General features: G+C 38.7%; 1 protein-coding gene across 3 annotated transcripts in view; it reads right to left on the bottom strand.

Moving 5' to 3' along the window:
* Positions 1–16651, bottom strand: part of AMPH (amphiphysin) — a 127124-nt gene that overhangs the window by 59611 nt on the left and 50862 nt on the right. For all 3 annotated transcript variants that reach the window (XM_062498195.1, XM_062498187.1, XM_062498203.1), the window contains exon 2: positions 5378–5458. In XM_062498195.1, the coding sequence (XP_062354179.1) occupies positions 5378–5458 (81 nt within the window). The remainder of the gene's footprint in view (positions 1–5377; positions 5459–16651) is intronic.

The following is a 16651-nucleotide window of genomic DNA, read 5'->3' as shown; positions in this document are numbered from 1 at the left end:
CTTCTAGTTATTAAGTAGCATGCTGAATTGATGTAAAACTGCATCAAATGGAACAGACTTCTCAGCTTCTCAAGTTATTTACACCAATAAAAAAACCCACAAAAAACCAAACCAACAACTCTAAAGGCAAGAACCAGGACCAGTATCATCAGTGGCACAGCTCATGCAAAAAGAACACTTAAAAAATGGTAATTGTCTCTAAACCAACTTTTAGACAATGTTATGGCACAGCTGTAAGGCAGCCAAGCATGCTTGTGTGAAAGATTTTGGCAGGATAAGCCTTTTCAGGAACCATAACAATTACACCCAATAAGCAGCTCTTACATTAAGTAAAACAGTCCACAGAAGCAGGTTCTGATCCCTCAACAACAGTAAAAAAAGGCTCTTCTTTTTCACCTAATTCTATAAACTATAAACAACAGCCTTTGACATTTTGCTTTTTTTCTGACAACATGCCATGGGAAGCTACTTTTGTAGTAGCAACTGTTGCATCTCCTGTGTGTACACATACAGTGCATAATATTTATGGGTTTAAGCACTAAAATATATTTTAACTGTAGCATTAAAGAAGCCTCATAACTACATGTACATATGCAAATATGCATATACATGAAATAGAATATTGCTTTATTGCAACAACTAAGTGTGACTTTCATTGACTGTGAGTCATTATGATATATATGGGGATAAAGGTAATTGGTACTGTACTCCCTGTGAAAAAAGAACATGTAACATGCAATTGCTTGAAAAACAGAATACAGATGAAATTTCTGGTAAATCCTCAATGGTCTTTGATGATAATTTCACAAGAGAAACCAGAGAATTATGCAGAAATTATCTTTTTTTTCCCCTCATTCTGAACTTCAGAGTTGATTAATAGATTGAGCATATTCACAATTAGCTGTGCAGAGACAAATGTTTAAATGTAATGAAATTTCTTGCAATACAATGAAAATCTGTATCATACTGTCATATATGAGTTTATATATTTTCTTTGTTCCACAAGCTTTGATTGAGAGTGGCAATTTTCAGTTTACAACTTAAGTGAAAGATGAAAAACAGCTGTATTCATTGCTCAAAATCTAAATGTTTTTACTGTTAGCATCAGCTGCAGGAGCTTAATGGTTTTGATAGAGAAAATCCTGAGGCTCTGCAAAGCAACTGTGCTCTGTTCTCTCTGGACATGGGATGACTCAGTTTCTCCATGGTGATTCATCTGCGAAATTCAACTCTGGTTGTCTAGTACAGAAGAGGCTCTTATCCAACTGTATTCAGAAAGACACGGGAATGGATGACTGGGGAATCTAAATGACCATTTTCTTCAGAGAGATCTGCTGCACTGCATTGCTTTTGCATGGACTGGTCTTTGGTAGTGAGGGGGCCCCAGAGCTAGCTTCTGTGAGAAGCTGCTGGAAGCTTCCACTATGTCCAGCAGAGCCAAACCCTGATGGTTCGGAAGATGGACATGCTGCTGGCCAAAGCTGGGCCAATTAGTTGGTAACTAATGTGATAACACCTCTGTTAGATGTTGGTAATGCCTCTGTGATAACATATTTAAGGGGAAAAAAAGTGTGTATGCACAGTTTTTTCCTAGTCAGAGAAGAGGAGGAGGTGAGAACATGTGAGGGAAACAACATGGAGACACCAAGGTCAGTGGAGAAGGAGGAGCAGGAGGTGCTCCAGGTGCCAGAGCTGAGATTCCTCTGCAGGCCATGGTGATTGATGACCATGGTGAAGCAGCTGTGCCCCTGCAGCCCATGGGGATCCATGGGGGATGCAGAGATCCACCCACAGCCCATGGGGATCCATGGGGGATGCAGAGATCCACCCACAGCCCATGGGGATCCATGGGGGATGCAGAGATCCACCCACAGCCCATGGGGATCCATGGGGGATGCAGAGATCCACCTACAGCCCATGGGGGAGGCGCTCACACCAGAGCAGGTGGATGCCTGGAGGAGGCTGTGATCCAGTGGGAGACCTGATGGAGAGAGAGGGGGGCCCTGCTGCCAGGCTGGAGCATCCTGTCCTTGGAGGGCTGCACCCATGGATGGAAGAGCAAACCACAACGCAGCAGTTTTGGGAGGACTGTGTGCCTGTGGGAGGAACTCATATTGCAGCAGTTTTGGCAGGACTGCTGATCATGAGATTGGAGCCATGCTGGAAAAGTTCACAGAGAACTGCCTTCCATGGGAAAGGACCCCACGGCATAGAAGTGGAAGGATTCCTCTCCCTGAGCACTGGAAGAAAACCTCAGGGGACAAACTGACCAAAATCCTCACTGCCTGTCTCCCTGTGCTCTCGGTGGGAAGGAGGGAAGGGTTGGAGGGAAAAGTTATTTTTAATGGGTTTACTTCTCTTTATCCTCCTCTGATTCCGATAGTAATAAATTTATTTTGTACATTTAAGGTGAGCCCGTTTTGCCCTTGGAGTGTTTTCTCCTGGTCATTAACACATGAAGCCTTCATTAAACTTTTCTCTCCTCTGCCCAGCTGTGGCAAGGGAGAGTGAGTGAGAAACTTGTGGGTGCCTGGTCTTTGGCCAGTATCAAACCATGACATGCATGTATTTTTACCCATAGCGTTGTTCTGAGTTTGGTACAGGCCCACCATCTAATCTGCTATTCAGGCAAAGATTTCAGGTTTTCAATTTTCTGTTTCCTCAATAATGAGCACTATGCTCTTTCCTTTATCCTTTCAGTGGGCTGAACTGGGAGTCCTCATTTATTATCTTTGGAGAGTAGTAATAAGAAGACCATTCTGTACTTAAGATTAGTTAACCTCTCAAGAGTTTCAGGCTCAGCAACACAGACAAACAAGATAAACAGACCATTTTTACAGCTTTCAACTTACCAGGATCCCTAGGACAGACATAGCACCAGCTGCAACAAAGAACTTGCAAAGAGACATAGAACTGAAGTGATAGTGTTTCTCAGAATGAACTTTGGGCAGGTGAGGTAGCCACGGAACAAATAAATCATTGCTAAGTGAGACTGCAAGAAACAAAGTAAAGCTTGGACCTCCTCTCAAAGGAGACGCACCACACAGTGACCACCACAGAGACAAATAATCCTGGAGGGAGCTGAAAAAGATGGGACAACCTCTAACAGGGTTGATGGTTATTGCAAACCTCCTGAATGGCAAATGTGAAGTTTGGTGAACCTCAGGGATAAATCCACCAGACTTCTTTTTTATACTTTAATATCTAGAGTTTGATTTTTCTTTATCTAAAGCCTCTAGAGCTGCAGAATGAACTTGAGAGTGGGACTGAATGTAAACCAAGAAGGGATGGCTGCCTGAGGTCACAGAAGGCAGCAGCTCTGCAAGGTATTAATCACCAAGAGTGGTAATTCAGATGCACATTGTAATGCTTCATACATTTGCATTGCTAATAAATTGTAGATCAGAGCATGGACAAAACTTAGAAAATTTAAACTATTTATATGGTTTTTATTAGTGAACATGGCAGAAACTGTTTTTGCAGCATTTTTCCCCTTGTATTTGAAGAATTGAGCACAACAGAACTCCTTGAAAGCACAGTAAGCATGTGTGACTAGTTCAGTTAATACAGAGTCTCTCATTTAGTGTGTCAGTGGACCTAGCCTAATCTGCATGTGACTGTCATGATAGCTGTAGTAGCTCCCTTTGTAGTTACTCCTCCCTACCCAATTCCCTCTCTGGTCCCAGCTCACATTCGGATTTAGGATTTAGCATCATGCAGTTCCTGCAGAGTCCTTTACTGTTTATTACTGCCTCTATATACATCAAAGAATGATGAAATAAAAAGGAAGTAATGCTAATATCCTCCTTAGCCCTAAGCAAAGTTTTCAGCTTAAAATTGCCATTACAGAAAATTCTTGGTAAAGGAAAAAAACAATACTTGAAATATCATTTTGCTTAAAAGGATTTTCTTTGCTCTTTCCCCTCTTTGTCTCAGAATTTTGAACTAAAAGAGAGAATTCTGTTTCCAGAAAAAGAGACATTTCTGTACCAGAAATTCTGTTTCTTCATGGGGATGCTCCATTTGCTCCTACATCGAAGAAACCCCTTAGAGATGTACCTTATTTGTACAAGCACAGTTACTAGCTATGCAAACAGCTGGGATATGGACAACAAGGCTAAGCAACAACATCAGATAATAAAAAAGTAAAGTCAAGAAGACTTGGAAAAGTGGAAAGGGAAGAAAAGGGAAAATACAGCATCTCTGTTGGGTTTCATAACTTCTATGAAATCCCACCATCCTCCTGACCTCAAGAAATTTGGGGAAGGAACTACCCTTCTCAGAGAAAGATCCTTTTACTTCCCAGTATCTTTCTCTTTGGTGAAGAGGAAAGTTCAGTAGCCTCTGAAACCTCCCTCTCTTCTTCACAGAGAGGAAAATAAAGGTGAAGTGACAGTAAGATGCAAAAGAGAGCATTCTAGCAGTCAGGATGCAAGCTTTGTGTTTACATGGAAAAGAGGAAAGTGCATTTGGTAGAACAGGACTGATTCACAGTAGAAACTGCAAACACTGACGTGAGCCAAATTTTACATTGTGTAAAATGTGTGGGAGTAGTTCTCCAGTTCCTTTCTATAGGAGCTCTAAATAACAGCTCACAAAGATGACAGATAGGTCTGTTCATACTTATGTAACAAGACTATTTTCTTGGTGGTATTATCACAGTTCATGCTAGGCATTAATTTGTATTAGAAAGGTACTATATAATAAATTGCAATTCATCACCTCAGAGCCAAAAAGTCTGTCCATTAAAGCAACAAGTAATTTGGGTTAGACTTTACGATTGCATTGGGAGTAGATTATAAACTCCTTGGAACACCTTTTGTTTCCTGAGTTGTGTTTATAACACTAAGAGTCACTAAGCATTGATGCCTAGTTATGCTTCATCAGCATTGCCACCACAGACCCCAGCACCCACAGGGAGCTTTGCAACACATGTGCAGTCTGAAACTATTAATCTGCTCACTCTTAAAAAAACAATATTATTATACAGCACTGATGAAAGTAATTCACAAAATGAAACCATGGAAATATTTCTCTCTTCTCTCCTTTCCATAAGAAGTCACAAAGCCGCATTTAGTTGAGGCTGGGTTCTATTCTCAATTACTGGTGAAAACGTACTGTCACTCTGATCTCAAGTGGTTCAAAGTATGATGATGTTACATATGACTACAAACGTCCTTTTATTTTCAACCCATATTTTAGCTCTCTGCAAGCACGAATGCAACTGCTATCTCTGTTTGAAAATTGCAGAACAAAATCTTGTACCCACCAAAAAATAAAATATTACCTGTTCCCCTGCAACACCTTCTTCAAAATCAGCAAGTTAAATATATGGCATTTTTAAGACACAATTAAAGAAACTGAAAAAGTAACTGACCTCTTGCCGTTTGAAATTTTGAACATATTCTTCGAACTGTTCATCTTTAGTTTCATCTGCTTTTCCTAGTTTTTGAAGAACCTATAGTGAGAGGAATAAGGAATAAATTAGTATTTATGACACAAACAAAAAACACTTCTACTTTCAACACTTGTGTTCTTTCATTTTACTTTTGGGGGTGTTTCATGCTCAACAATTTCCAGAGTTCACACAAGAAACTTTTTTTGGTCAAAAGTTAAAAAAAAAACATATGAAAGCAGGAGTATAGGGGGTGGGTGTGTATGTGTGTGTGCATGTGTGCGTAAATACATTTCCAAGTATGGGGTCCTTGGGGGAATGCTTCTTGATTTTTAGTGATGCAACTTTTCTTTTAGCAAAGAATCCCATGGTTTCAAAGGAAGAAAGAATGAGAGAATTCGGCTGGCACTACAAGCTGTCCTCCAGTTCAGACAAAGAAATAAAAAAACCTCATTAGCTTTTTCTTCTCATTACATCAAACAGTATTAACATAATTCTTATCTGTATGATTTTCAACATAAAGTCATAAAAATTAAAGAACTGTAAGGCTGATGCTGATTTAAAAAATGATGTTCATTTTGCTCCCCTCATTAATTTATAAGTAGATTGTCATCCACTAGATAATAAGTATGCTACAATAATTCGGCAGTAAGGGCTATTCAATCAGCAATCTCAAAAGTAATTTGATGCAGCTACACTTTATTTAACCACAATAAATGCATTCTACTATTAAATCCCATTGCTATCCATTTCATTAAAATACTGGAGACTTAAACATAGCTGCAGATAGGATTCACCCTATTTGTAAAGCAATCCCCAAATCTTTAGAGAGTACTTGCTTGTGGGAATGAACCATCCCACAAATTGACATTCAGACTGCTCTCCCATTATAAATTCACCAAACTATCTATTTGCACAGTTAATAACAAAACCAAACAAATTAAAACAAAAGCTAGATGCCCCACAAAATTGAAACAGTAGCAATTAGCAGATACTATGAATAAATACACAAACATTATACCAATTCTTCTCAAAACAAAGAATGTACAGCTCCAGTACTACCATATTCTTTCTCAGACCACCTTCTTCTTCTAAGCTCAGCAAGCCTCACAGCACAAAATCCAGTTGCACAAAGGGGTGTGAGAATTGCTACTCTGGAAACTGGGGGTCAAGATAAACGTGAAGGAGATGCAACGCTACTTGTGGACATGGCATGTGTAAGGAAGTTTTGACATAATTACAGCAGAAAAACTAGAAAGAACGATGTCAGAGAAGAAAAAAAGACAGACAAGCCTTTTACTGCCAATAGCCATGCTCATTTTCTGGCATATGTGGGCATTTTTTTCTGTTTTTAAGACAGTTAACTAGTCCCAAAACTCTCATCACCAACCTCTTCATAAAATATTAATAAGTATCACAGAGAATTTTAAAGAAAAATAATTTAATTTAACATTTTGAATCATCACAGGCCTTCACATTGCTCCTTGTCCCCAACAAGCCAAACAGTCTGCCCCCAGCTGTGGCATAGCTTTGATCCACACCAGAGGGCTTTCTAAAAATTCAGCATTTCCTTTTCTAAGAGGTGACTGCCAGGTAAGCCTCCTGACCACAGCAATACGTTCAAATCACATTTGAAGCAAGAAGCATGTTAACGTAGCATGAGCATTCGTAACATATATAACAACACTGATATTATAATTATTATTATATTTATATATATTATATTAATAATTATATATTTATTTATAATAATTATTATTATAATATAATAACATTGATATAGCATCAAAAGTTGTCGTGATAGACTCCTTTTTCCATATCAACAGCACACACCCACATTTCCAAATGTGCACTCAGGCCCCATAGTGCAAGGCTCAGAAGGGAACAACCTCCCGTAGCACCTACCTCCTATGGTTTGGAGTTTTTTTATCCTATCTCCAACTTTCCATTTATATACAGATATTTAGCTGAACTAAGATGCAGTGTTACAATTTACCAACAATCTACAAACACCAACTCTAATCTTAATCCAGATAATTTATAACATAGTTTCTCAATTTTCCCAGTCCAAATCAGAACTATAAATATGTCCTAAATTTGGATCTTAAAGTTCCAAGCCAGAGGCTAAAAAAACTTACCCTCATGGAAGTTCTTCACCTCATGCCATGTACACAGGTAAATGGGATTCACTTACACTTTTGCCAAAAGCAATCCTAATCCCATCCCCACAGTTCCATGTAGAGACAGACTAGACTGGAGCTAAAATGAACTATTCCTCACAGGTTTTTTTAGATCCCACCTATATAACTCCATGGACTACTGAATGTGTAGCTCAGCCTTTTACAACCAACCTAATTGCATTCACAAGTTTACCATTGGTAGTCTAAACAGAAAAGTGACCAGACTGAGGGTTGTAGAAACTGACCTACCTTTCAGCACTTGTTTGTGCACTTCTGTCTCAAAGTGGAAGTCCCTTGTCAACAAACATCTATAGTTTATAATTTATTTTTGCTCAGTTAGGTCAGCACCTATAGGGTGTTTCTGGGATAAGGTTAAAGCCAGATGAAGACTTGTCTGCCCTACATGTGGGTTACTCTAACTCCACCACTTCCACCTCATGGACAGGCTAAAACAAATTTTAAACATTTTGTTCACCTTCTTCTGTGGAATACCTGGGTTAAAGTCAGGGTTTATGGCTAGGGTTAGGAAATTGCAAGTAGCACTAGGTTTAGAACAAGAGAAAATAGAAAATCTTGTAACACACAGGTTATTGGAAAGCATCTGATGGTTCTTAATGGTAAAACGAAGGCTGTGCTCAGGAGCAGCAAGTGTCTAACCTCCCCCTTAAGTCTCAGTTTGACAACCCTTGTAGATAAGAATTGAAACAGAAACAGGAATAGCTCACTTTATTGGTGGCCTATGAGGACAGGAGAAGGGTAGGTTCTTCTGTGTTTCACAAAATCCTACGAGAGATCTACAATATGCTAAAGAATGGAAATCTGGACTGAAAAGTGGCTAGAATTTTATTTTAGTCCCAAGTGGTAAGTAATCTATATTATGGATTTGAATTCAGGTTATTAGGAAAAAGGAGAAAAAAAAAAAAAAGAGCAGAGGAACCAAAGGTCTTGAACATTTGGTGGCCTGAAGGGCTTGAATGAGTCCAGAACATAGTGAAGCCAAATGGCTAGCATTTTTTTTTTCTTTTCTTAGCATACCCATACAGAGAAATAACATTTGAGGTTAAGTTTGAGAACATCTACCAATATGTATGAACAGTCTGTATCCTTTTGTTGTGATTTGACACTGGCCCAGAGGCAGGCACCCACGAGAGTCACTTGCTCACCCTCCCTTGCCACAGCTGGGCAAAGGCTTTATGACTGAGATAAGGATTGGGATTAATATTTTAAGGACAAAATAGGCTCAACTTTAGTTGCAAAGTGAAATTTATGACTAACAGAATTAGAGGAGGATAATGAGAAGTAAAATAACCCCTTAAAACACTCTCCCCCCAAGCCTTTCTCTTTTTCCCCCTGACAGTGTAGAGAGATACTGGTGAGTTCATTACCGAGATTTTTTTTTCTGCTGCTCAGGGAGAGGACGCTTTTCCCTTTGAGGCTGTGGGGTTTCTCCCATGGGAGACAGTTCTCCAAGAACTTCTCTGGTATGGCTCCACTCTTACAAGCAGCAGCCAAACCACACCTGCTGCAAATGTTTCTTTCACAGCCAGACAGTTTTTCCAAAACTTCTGTGATGAGGCTCTTTTCCTACAGGGTGCAGTCCTCTAAGGACAGGCTGCTCTAGCCTGGAAGCAAGAGCCTTCCTTCTTTATTGGGTCTTCCACTGGATCACAGCCTTTTTTAGGCATCCACCTGTTCTGGCATGAGCACCTCCTCCACGGGCTGTGAGTGAATCTCTGCATCCCCCATGGGTCCCCATGGGCTGTGGGTGGATCTCTGCATCCCCCATGGGTCCCCATGGGCTGTGGGTGGATCTCTGCATCCCCCATGGGTCCCCATGGGCTGCAGGGGCACAGCTGCTTCACCATGGTCATCAATCACCATGGCCTGCAGAGGAATCTCAGCTCTGGCACCTGGAGCACCTCCTGCCCCTCCTTCTCCACTGACCTTGGTGTCTCCATGTTGTTTCCCTCACATGTTCTCACCTCCTCCTCTTCTCTGACTAGGAAAAAACTTGTGACTATTTTTTTTATTTTGTTCTCTAAATATGTTATCACAGAGGCATTACCAGCCTCTCTCATTGGCCCAGTTTTGGACAACAGCACATCCATCTTCAGAGCCATCAGCCACTGGTTCTGTTGGACATGGTGGAAGCTTCCAGCAGCATCTCACAGGAGACATCTTTTTTGTAGCCTCCCTGCTACCTAAAACCAAACCATGCCAAACCAATACACATTTACAATAAAATAAATTTTAAAAATTAAAGAAATGGACACAAACTTAATCTTAATAAATGTGCTATACTCAAGTTTTTTGGATCTTCTGAAAACTGTATAAAATAGTTGATGGACATGTTTACACTAATAAAATAAAACAGGATAAAAGCTACCTCATTTCCTACAATTAAACTAACTCAGCTACCACTGAGCTTCCTCTTAAAATGATATAAAAAAGATTTTTAGAAAAGTACCTAAAATGAGTATCAGTGTTGACCCAGCATGTTGCTAAGAATATATGAACTAAATAGTTAAGTCCAATTAGCATTGAGACTGAATGAAAAGCTAAATTTAATACAGTGGTAAACCTAGATACTGTCAAGTAAATACATATAGAGACGATTTATGAGGCAATGTGGTACTGACATAACATATGGGAGATTCTACACTAACACACAAAATTTAAGTACGAACATCAGTCATGTCTGATGTAATTTCTAAATGTCATCAAGAATATTTCCCTCTGGGGGGCTGCATCTTCAATAAAATATTCAGAGGATGCAAGATTAAACAATATGCCTTTAGTCTTCTAAGTGCCTTTATTTACCATATAATGCATTCAGTTTTATTAAGATCTTGAATTCAAATAAACAAATTTAGAATAATTGTAATATGAATGTTTTTAAGTGCTTGCAACATACTGAAGAAACTAATACAGTAAAATAAACTACAGATTAACTTGAGAATGCTTGATTACACTGAAAACTCTTGTCTTGAGGCAAGAATGAGAGTGTTATATTACTTACTGAGACTACCACCCTGACAGGCCTAGCTATCCTCTCCTAAAAAAGTATTTAAGACTACGGCAATTCAAGGAAAGGAAAAAAAAAACCCAAAGAAAACCAACTCTGAAACTGATTCTCTGATGTAAGCTGCGGTCATTCAGGAGCTGCCTTCAGGGCAGCTCAGCTTCCTGCAGAGGAACTTCAGCTCAGCTTCAGCAGCAGGAACTGACCTCAGCAGACATCCCAACATACATAATCCCCAGTCACACATCAGTATTCTTAAAGAACAACCAACATGTTCAAAACCACTCAGGTCAGGAAGATATGACTGCTCAGACAGGGCTACCCAGAACAAGACTTCATGAGAAATTCAGAGGACTGTTAAAATACTGAAAAAATTAAGCTAAGCTAAGCTAATTTGACAAAAGTAGCAAAATTTAGGGTATATCAGAATAATCCTAGTGTGTAAAAGCAAAACAAACACTTATGAGAGTTCAAAACTATTGTCACAGATTCCCTGTCCAAAATTTTTTGGGAACAGTAAAGTGCTCTGGATCTCAAGAAATGCAAACTCATGTATCTCTAACACTGTTCCACAATACTTGTACAACACCATTCCACAACATTTTCTTTTTATCTAATACCATGCTCTTCTACAACCTACAAAAGAAATACTAAGGCTGCATGACCAATACGTGCAGTTTTCTGAAAGAGTTTCAAGATGGTACTTCTGGGCAGCAACTGGTTAAAATGAAAACCAACCATACAGGAGAAATAATTTTAGAGTCACCCTTCTGCAAAACATCATATGGATATCAGCAAATGCTCACAAACTTTAAAGAAGTATTTGGCCAATATAAAATAGAAGCTTTGAATGAAGCTACTTATGAGACACAACAATGCTTATCTGAGATTTAAAGAAAAAAAAAAAGAGAGAAACACTGTGGGTTAAGTTCAAAGTAAACATGACAGCATTTTAATTTAACCAACAATAAAGTAGTATATAACAACTCATAAAGCAAGCATACATAGCCCCAAGCTTAAAACAACCTTACAGTAATTCCAAACAGACAAAAAACTTCACCCCACCAATCATCCTGCACCAATCAAACCATCTTCTCCCACCAAAAAACCCCACACAAGCACCTCAAGCACCTCCACATTTAAAACCCTTTTATTTTTTTTAATGCAATAGCATGTTATACAAGTTGTCCAATACCAAGAAACCATAAAAAAGTGTCAAAGTAGAAAAGTTAAGCATGGTCCATGATACTCAGCTGGTATTTGAGAAGTGTAGAAACAAAGTTTAAGAAACCCTGTTTGTTCCACTAATAAAAGCTAGCTAGGAAGAAAACATATTAAAGTATTAACCTCACTATAGAAATAATTCCAAAACTTACATACTGACTCTCACTCAAGCATGACAGCAGGGTGTTAAGCACAAGAAACAGAATACTCAAGAGTGACTGAAGCCACACAAGATTCCAATCTCCTCACAGTTAGCACATGGGTTGCTGAAGTGAAAACAGAGGGAGAATCATTGTAAGGATGTTGCTTAGTTGTTCTGTTGCAAAGAGGGGCAGGAAGAGACAGTGCAGTGGATTACAGATATGGAAGTATAAGTTTATGGACCTTTTTGTTTAGCCCAGCTAATAGAAGGCCTCCTCTCCAAAGAGGTAACATTCACATCTAACTCCTCAAGATCTAGTTGGGTGGCATATAATAACAAAACCAATCTTTTTCTGTCATGATGTTAAAGTCTACAATCTTCTGCTTCCATTTCACTTCAGCACTGAAATCTCAGAATGTGGTCAGAAAAAGAAGATGGTAAAGAAGATATTTTTCAATACGGTTACACTGTAGGATTAAAAATCATATGGATTTTCATAATTAGAAAAATAATAAATATAAGGTTTAAAAAAAAAACCTGTTAACTTTTTCTCTAGTGTTGAACACAGCCAGCAAGTACAAATTACCATTTAATGGCAGAGTGAAGATTCCTGTGTCTGAGGTAGAATAGTGTATTGTGCAGTTTCAGTTCCACTATGAATATTTTGATCTCAGCATAGCTTTAATGCAACAGGCTGATTTGCTTTCTTCTCTAAGCAGTTGACTGAATTTCATACTCTCCATGCCATACAGTCACATGTTTTCCAAGAACTCAGCTTTGCCCTGTACTCCTGCTGCTATTTCACCATTGCATTCCGGCAAAAACAACAGCTGACAGCAAAATGTTTGCTGAAGCCTCTGTTCTCATTAATATCTGCTGCAAGGTTGAGGAAAAAAAAAAATCCCCTTGCCACTGACAGACTCTCAAAAGCCTGAAAACCTGATTAATGCAAAACACTGAGCATATTCTTGGGAGATTTTTACCACAGAAAATGCAGAATGACACTACAATAAAGCTCTTAACTTATAAGCGATTGCTTTGTGAGGTGCTGGTTTCTATTAATAACCTTATAAAATGACTGAACTTAGTTCAGGTGTCAAGATCAGCTTTAGGCCATCTGTGGTTACCAGTCTTTTTTTCCGACACAGGACAACTGATCATTCATCAAATTGCAGAAAATATTCACTGTCTTGTAATGTATTTTATATTTATTACTGTACTGGCAATGTTTCCCCAGATTCCTTCTAGGTCTTCTCCTACACTGTACACAATAATGCTAATTTGTCCACCGTTTACAGTAGAGTTTTATTGCTCAAGTTTGACACAGTGGCTCATATCCTAGAAGAAAGGCCATCATAGTAAACTACATTTGGGAATGTATCATTCATTGGTGTTACGCAGCTCCACAGGTGCTATCTTAATGTATAACACAGGCCATTTTTGCTGTATGAAGTCAAAGAGAAGTCATATCCTGAACTGCATGAATGCATGAAACATGGCCCAAGTGACAGAAGAGGACAGCTGCTAGGTACCAGGCACTCTCCAGTATGGAAGACGCTAAAGATGACTCTACAGGTCAGATTAAATGTCCATATAACATGGACCTAAACTCTTCCAAACCTCTCTCCAAACCCCCTCAAAAGAAAATGACTAGGGAAGATACACAATAACTGTGCAGTGATGCTACTTCAGAACCTTCTCTCAACCTAAAACTACATTTCAATTAATTACTGATGCTGTCTCTCTACATTTTATTGACCTGGTGGATTTTCCTTATTAATGGTTTGCCCTGCTGTTTGTGAAGCTCTGATAAGGTATCCACTGCTTAAAGAAGCAAAAATGTGTACTTCTCTTACAAATGCTTTTCTTTGGTTAATTTTTTGTAAGCTTTTGCTTGCTGGTGCTTTGAGTATTGTAAAATACCACAATGCATTCGAACAGTTTACTTAACAAATGAGAAGAGTACTGAATAATATCCAGACAAGCACAGACCACTATGACAAGCTACATTCTCATAATCAAAATTTAAGAGGGAAATGCAGCCTAAATGACAAATGTGAACATTATGGAATGAGAGATGATCATAGTAACCTTTCTGCAAATCACAGAATCTAATTGTTCATCATTGCTCAGATAATGCAAAAATTCTCTAAAGAGATCCACAAAAAAACCCCAAGATTATGATTGCTTTTGGAATGAAGCCACGACTTCTACCCTTAGTCCTTGGTCATTTGGTTAAAACCAGAAAGAACTTAGAGAGGACGGTCTGCATATTGCAGTGTACCATAATATGTAGGCAGACCCTTGCTCACTCTTTTCTTTGCAAGATCCAGCAAATTTCTTTTACTGGAAGTATACACCTTCGCAAAATTGAACACGATAGCATGTGGTTACTGTTCTGCATTAGGTCCTAAGAGGTCCAGCAATAAAACTTAGCTGGAGAGTAGAACTACAAAGAGACTGAAGGATAAGCTTTTAAGTTTACAAAGGCCTCATTTTGCTTAGGAGAAGGGAAGGGACACTAACAGCTATGTCAGTGTACTGCTAGGGACTTCTGCTTCTCTCTTAAGAACTTCACAAGACTTTATGCTATGGGGTCCCACATGATCAGGCAGCTCATCAGATACTCTTTGTATTCTGAAGAGTGCTTATCCCCAGTGTATGTGAAAACCTGGTACTAAAGAAGCTGTTCCCTAGACTGTGTGTGAGGCTAGCCTTTGCAGAGGACAGCAGCAAGGTAGAGATGCTGGAATGGTGCATGGCAGGTGATTCTCATTGTAGCTTAAACAGGAAAACAAAATGGAAAGAAACAATAAGCAACATGGATTGAGATATATAGAGGAAAAAAAAAAGAGTGAGAAATCAAAGAAGAAATTCAGGGGGAGACAAATAATCATGAGAGAATAGGGACCAGGCTAAGAACAAAGAATTGAGAAATCACAGGTTTGCTTCATTTGCCTTCCCACAGTCATCTCAGATCACACAGGATGTCTCAAACACCTCTGTGCAGGTGGCAAACACAACATAGGATGGCAGCTTGAAGCAAGGCAGGATACAACTCAAGCAGCCTATGTGTGGGCTGCTGAAGTGAAATATTAATAGCATAGCAACACCTACAATCCTCAAACTTTTGAGTTTTCTTTTTCCTTACAAAATTGTTTAATACAATAATAGTACATTTTTCTGTCACTTTACCATTGGGCAAAAAAGTTCAGAAAAGGCAAGTAACTTCTACACAAAGTTCAGAGAATATTCATAAGCAAAAATCTGATTATTCCAGACTAGCATCTTAACCTCTGGGCCATCCTCCTGTGAACAGCAGTACAGAAATTTGCTGTGTTCAGAATATCTGCACTAGAGCTATATGGAGGAGAAAGAATGAGACAAAACAGAATCTCAAAGAACTGCAAAGACAAACTCTTTGCCCTTCTCTGGCTTATGTTGCTCTCATACTTATGGAAAAGATTGATTACTTCTTTTGGTTGAACAAGGTCTAAATTTAACTGTCTGAAAAATTAGCAGTGATATCCTTGGCTGAATTTCTGTGCCCTTTACAGCATCTGAAATAAAGCAAAACATTTCTTTGCTGAAGCAAAACAGAAAAATCCTGTTATCCATCCTTGTTTATGCCTGTACTTACTAATGTAGGCTGAAAAGTACCTGGATTCCTTTCTAATAGTGACCACTGTGTCTCAGTCTTTGGGGTACTAGGTGTACACTCAGGTTCACACTCTCCTCATTACTTCTTACTTCCCTCCCTCTAATCAGGTCCTTCACTTTCGTACTACGCTTTGGTTTGTCCTCTACCCTAACTGCTGAGGATCAACTTTCCTTAAAACTGATCCCTCCAAAAAACATCAGCAATCGAAGAATATTTTATTTACTGCCTTTTTGTTAGCATTTTCGTTTGTTCACGAGACAACTCCATCTACGTGATCTACTAACTTTTGGGCTGCAAGCTTTTCAAAGCAAGAGATGATCTGAACCTCTGCCCCTTATAATACTGAAGACAAGGAGGGCATCCTCTCAATTTGTTTGAAGATCCTATCAAAAAATGATGAATGATAATTTAACTTCTGATGGCTATATTCACCTGGTGACTAGCTAGTTCTTTTGCTATCTATTTACTTGATATGCCTAGTCCTTAGGAATGAGGGAAAAAAAATGCTTAGGCAGACATTTGATAAACTTTCTTCCACCATATTTCAAAGGAATAAAAAGCACAGTATCAAATACACACAATTGCCACTGACAAAACTTCAATCTGAAACTTTTCAAATTAGATTTGGATTGTTATTTAAAAATTAAGTAATTGCCTATATAGAACTTCTTAAAAATATGCTTGTGAGATCTTGCCAAAGGAACATTAAAATCTACTACAAAAACATTTAGCACAAAAGTCTCTTTAAGCTGGAAGCAGCCACACTGCAGTAAACAATTCATTCTCCTGTACAGAAGGGCCACTAAGGCTCATTCAAGACAATTTATTGTACCAAAGTCCTCTGCAGTGATACCTAACAGACACAGTGCTCATTCTAAATTAAAATTTCTTTTTCTGAGCAGAGATAAATCAAACATAAATTTCTAATTTATCTGTAGCTACCACAGTTTCATTTCTTAATCAAACATTTAAATTCTACCTGGAAAAAGACAACTTCGTCCTTTACAGAATGTCTGTCTGGATTTAT

The sequence above is a fragment of the Cinclus cinclus genome, chromosome 1 (assembly GCF_963662255.1).
Source record: "Cinclus cinclus chromosome 1, bCinCin1.1, whole genome shotgun sequence".
NCBI lineage: Eukaryota > Metazoa > Chordata > Aves > Passeriformes > Cinclidae > Cinclus > Cinclus cinclus.
Note: the sequence above shows the minus strand (reverse complement) of the source record. Positions and strands in the feature narration are given on the sequence as shown.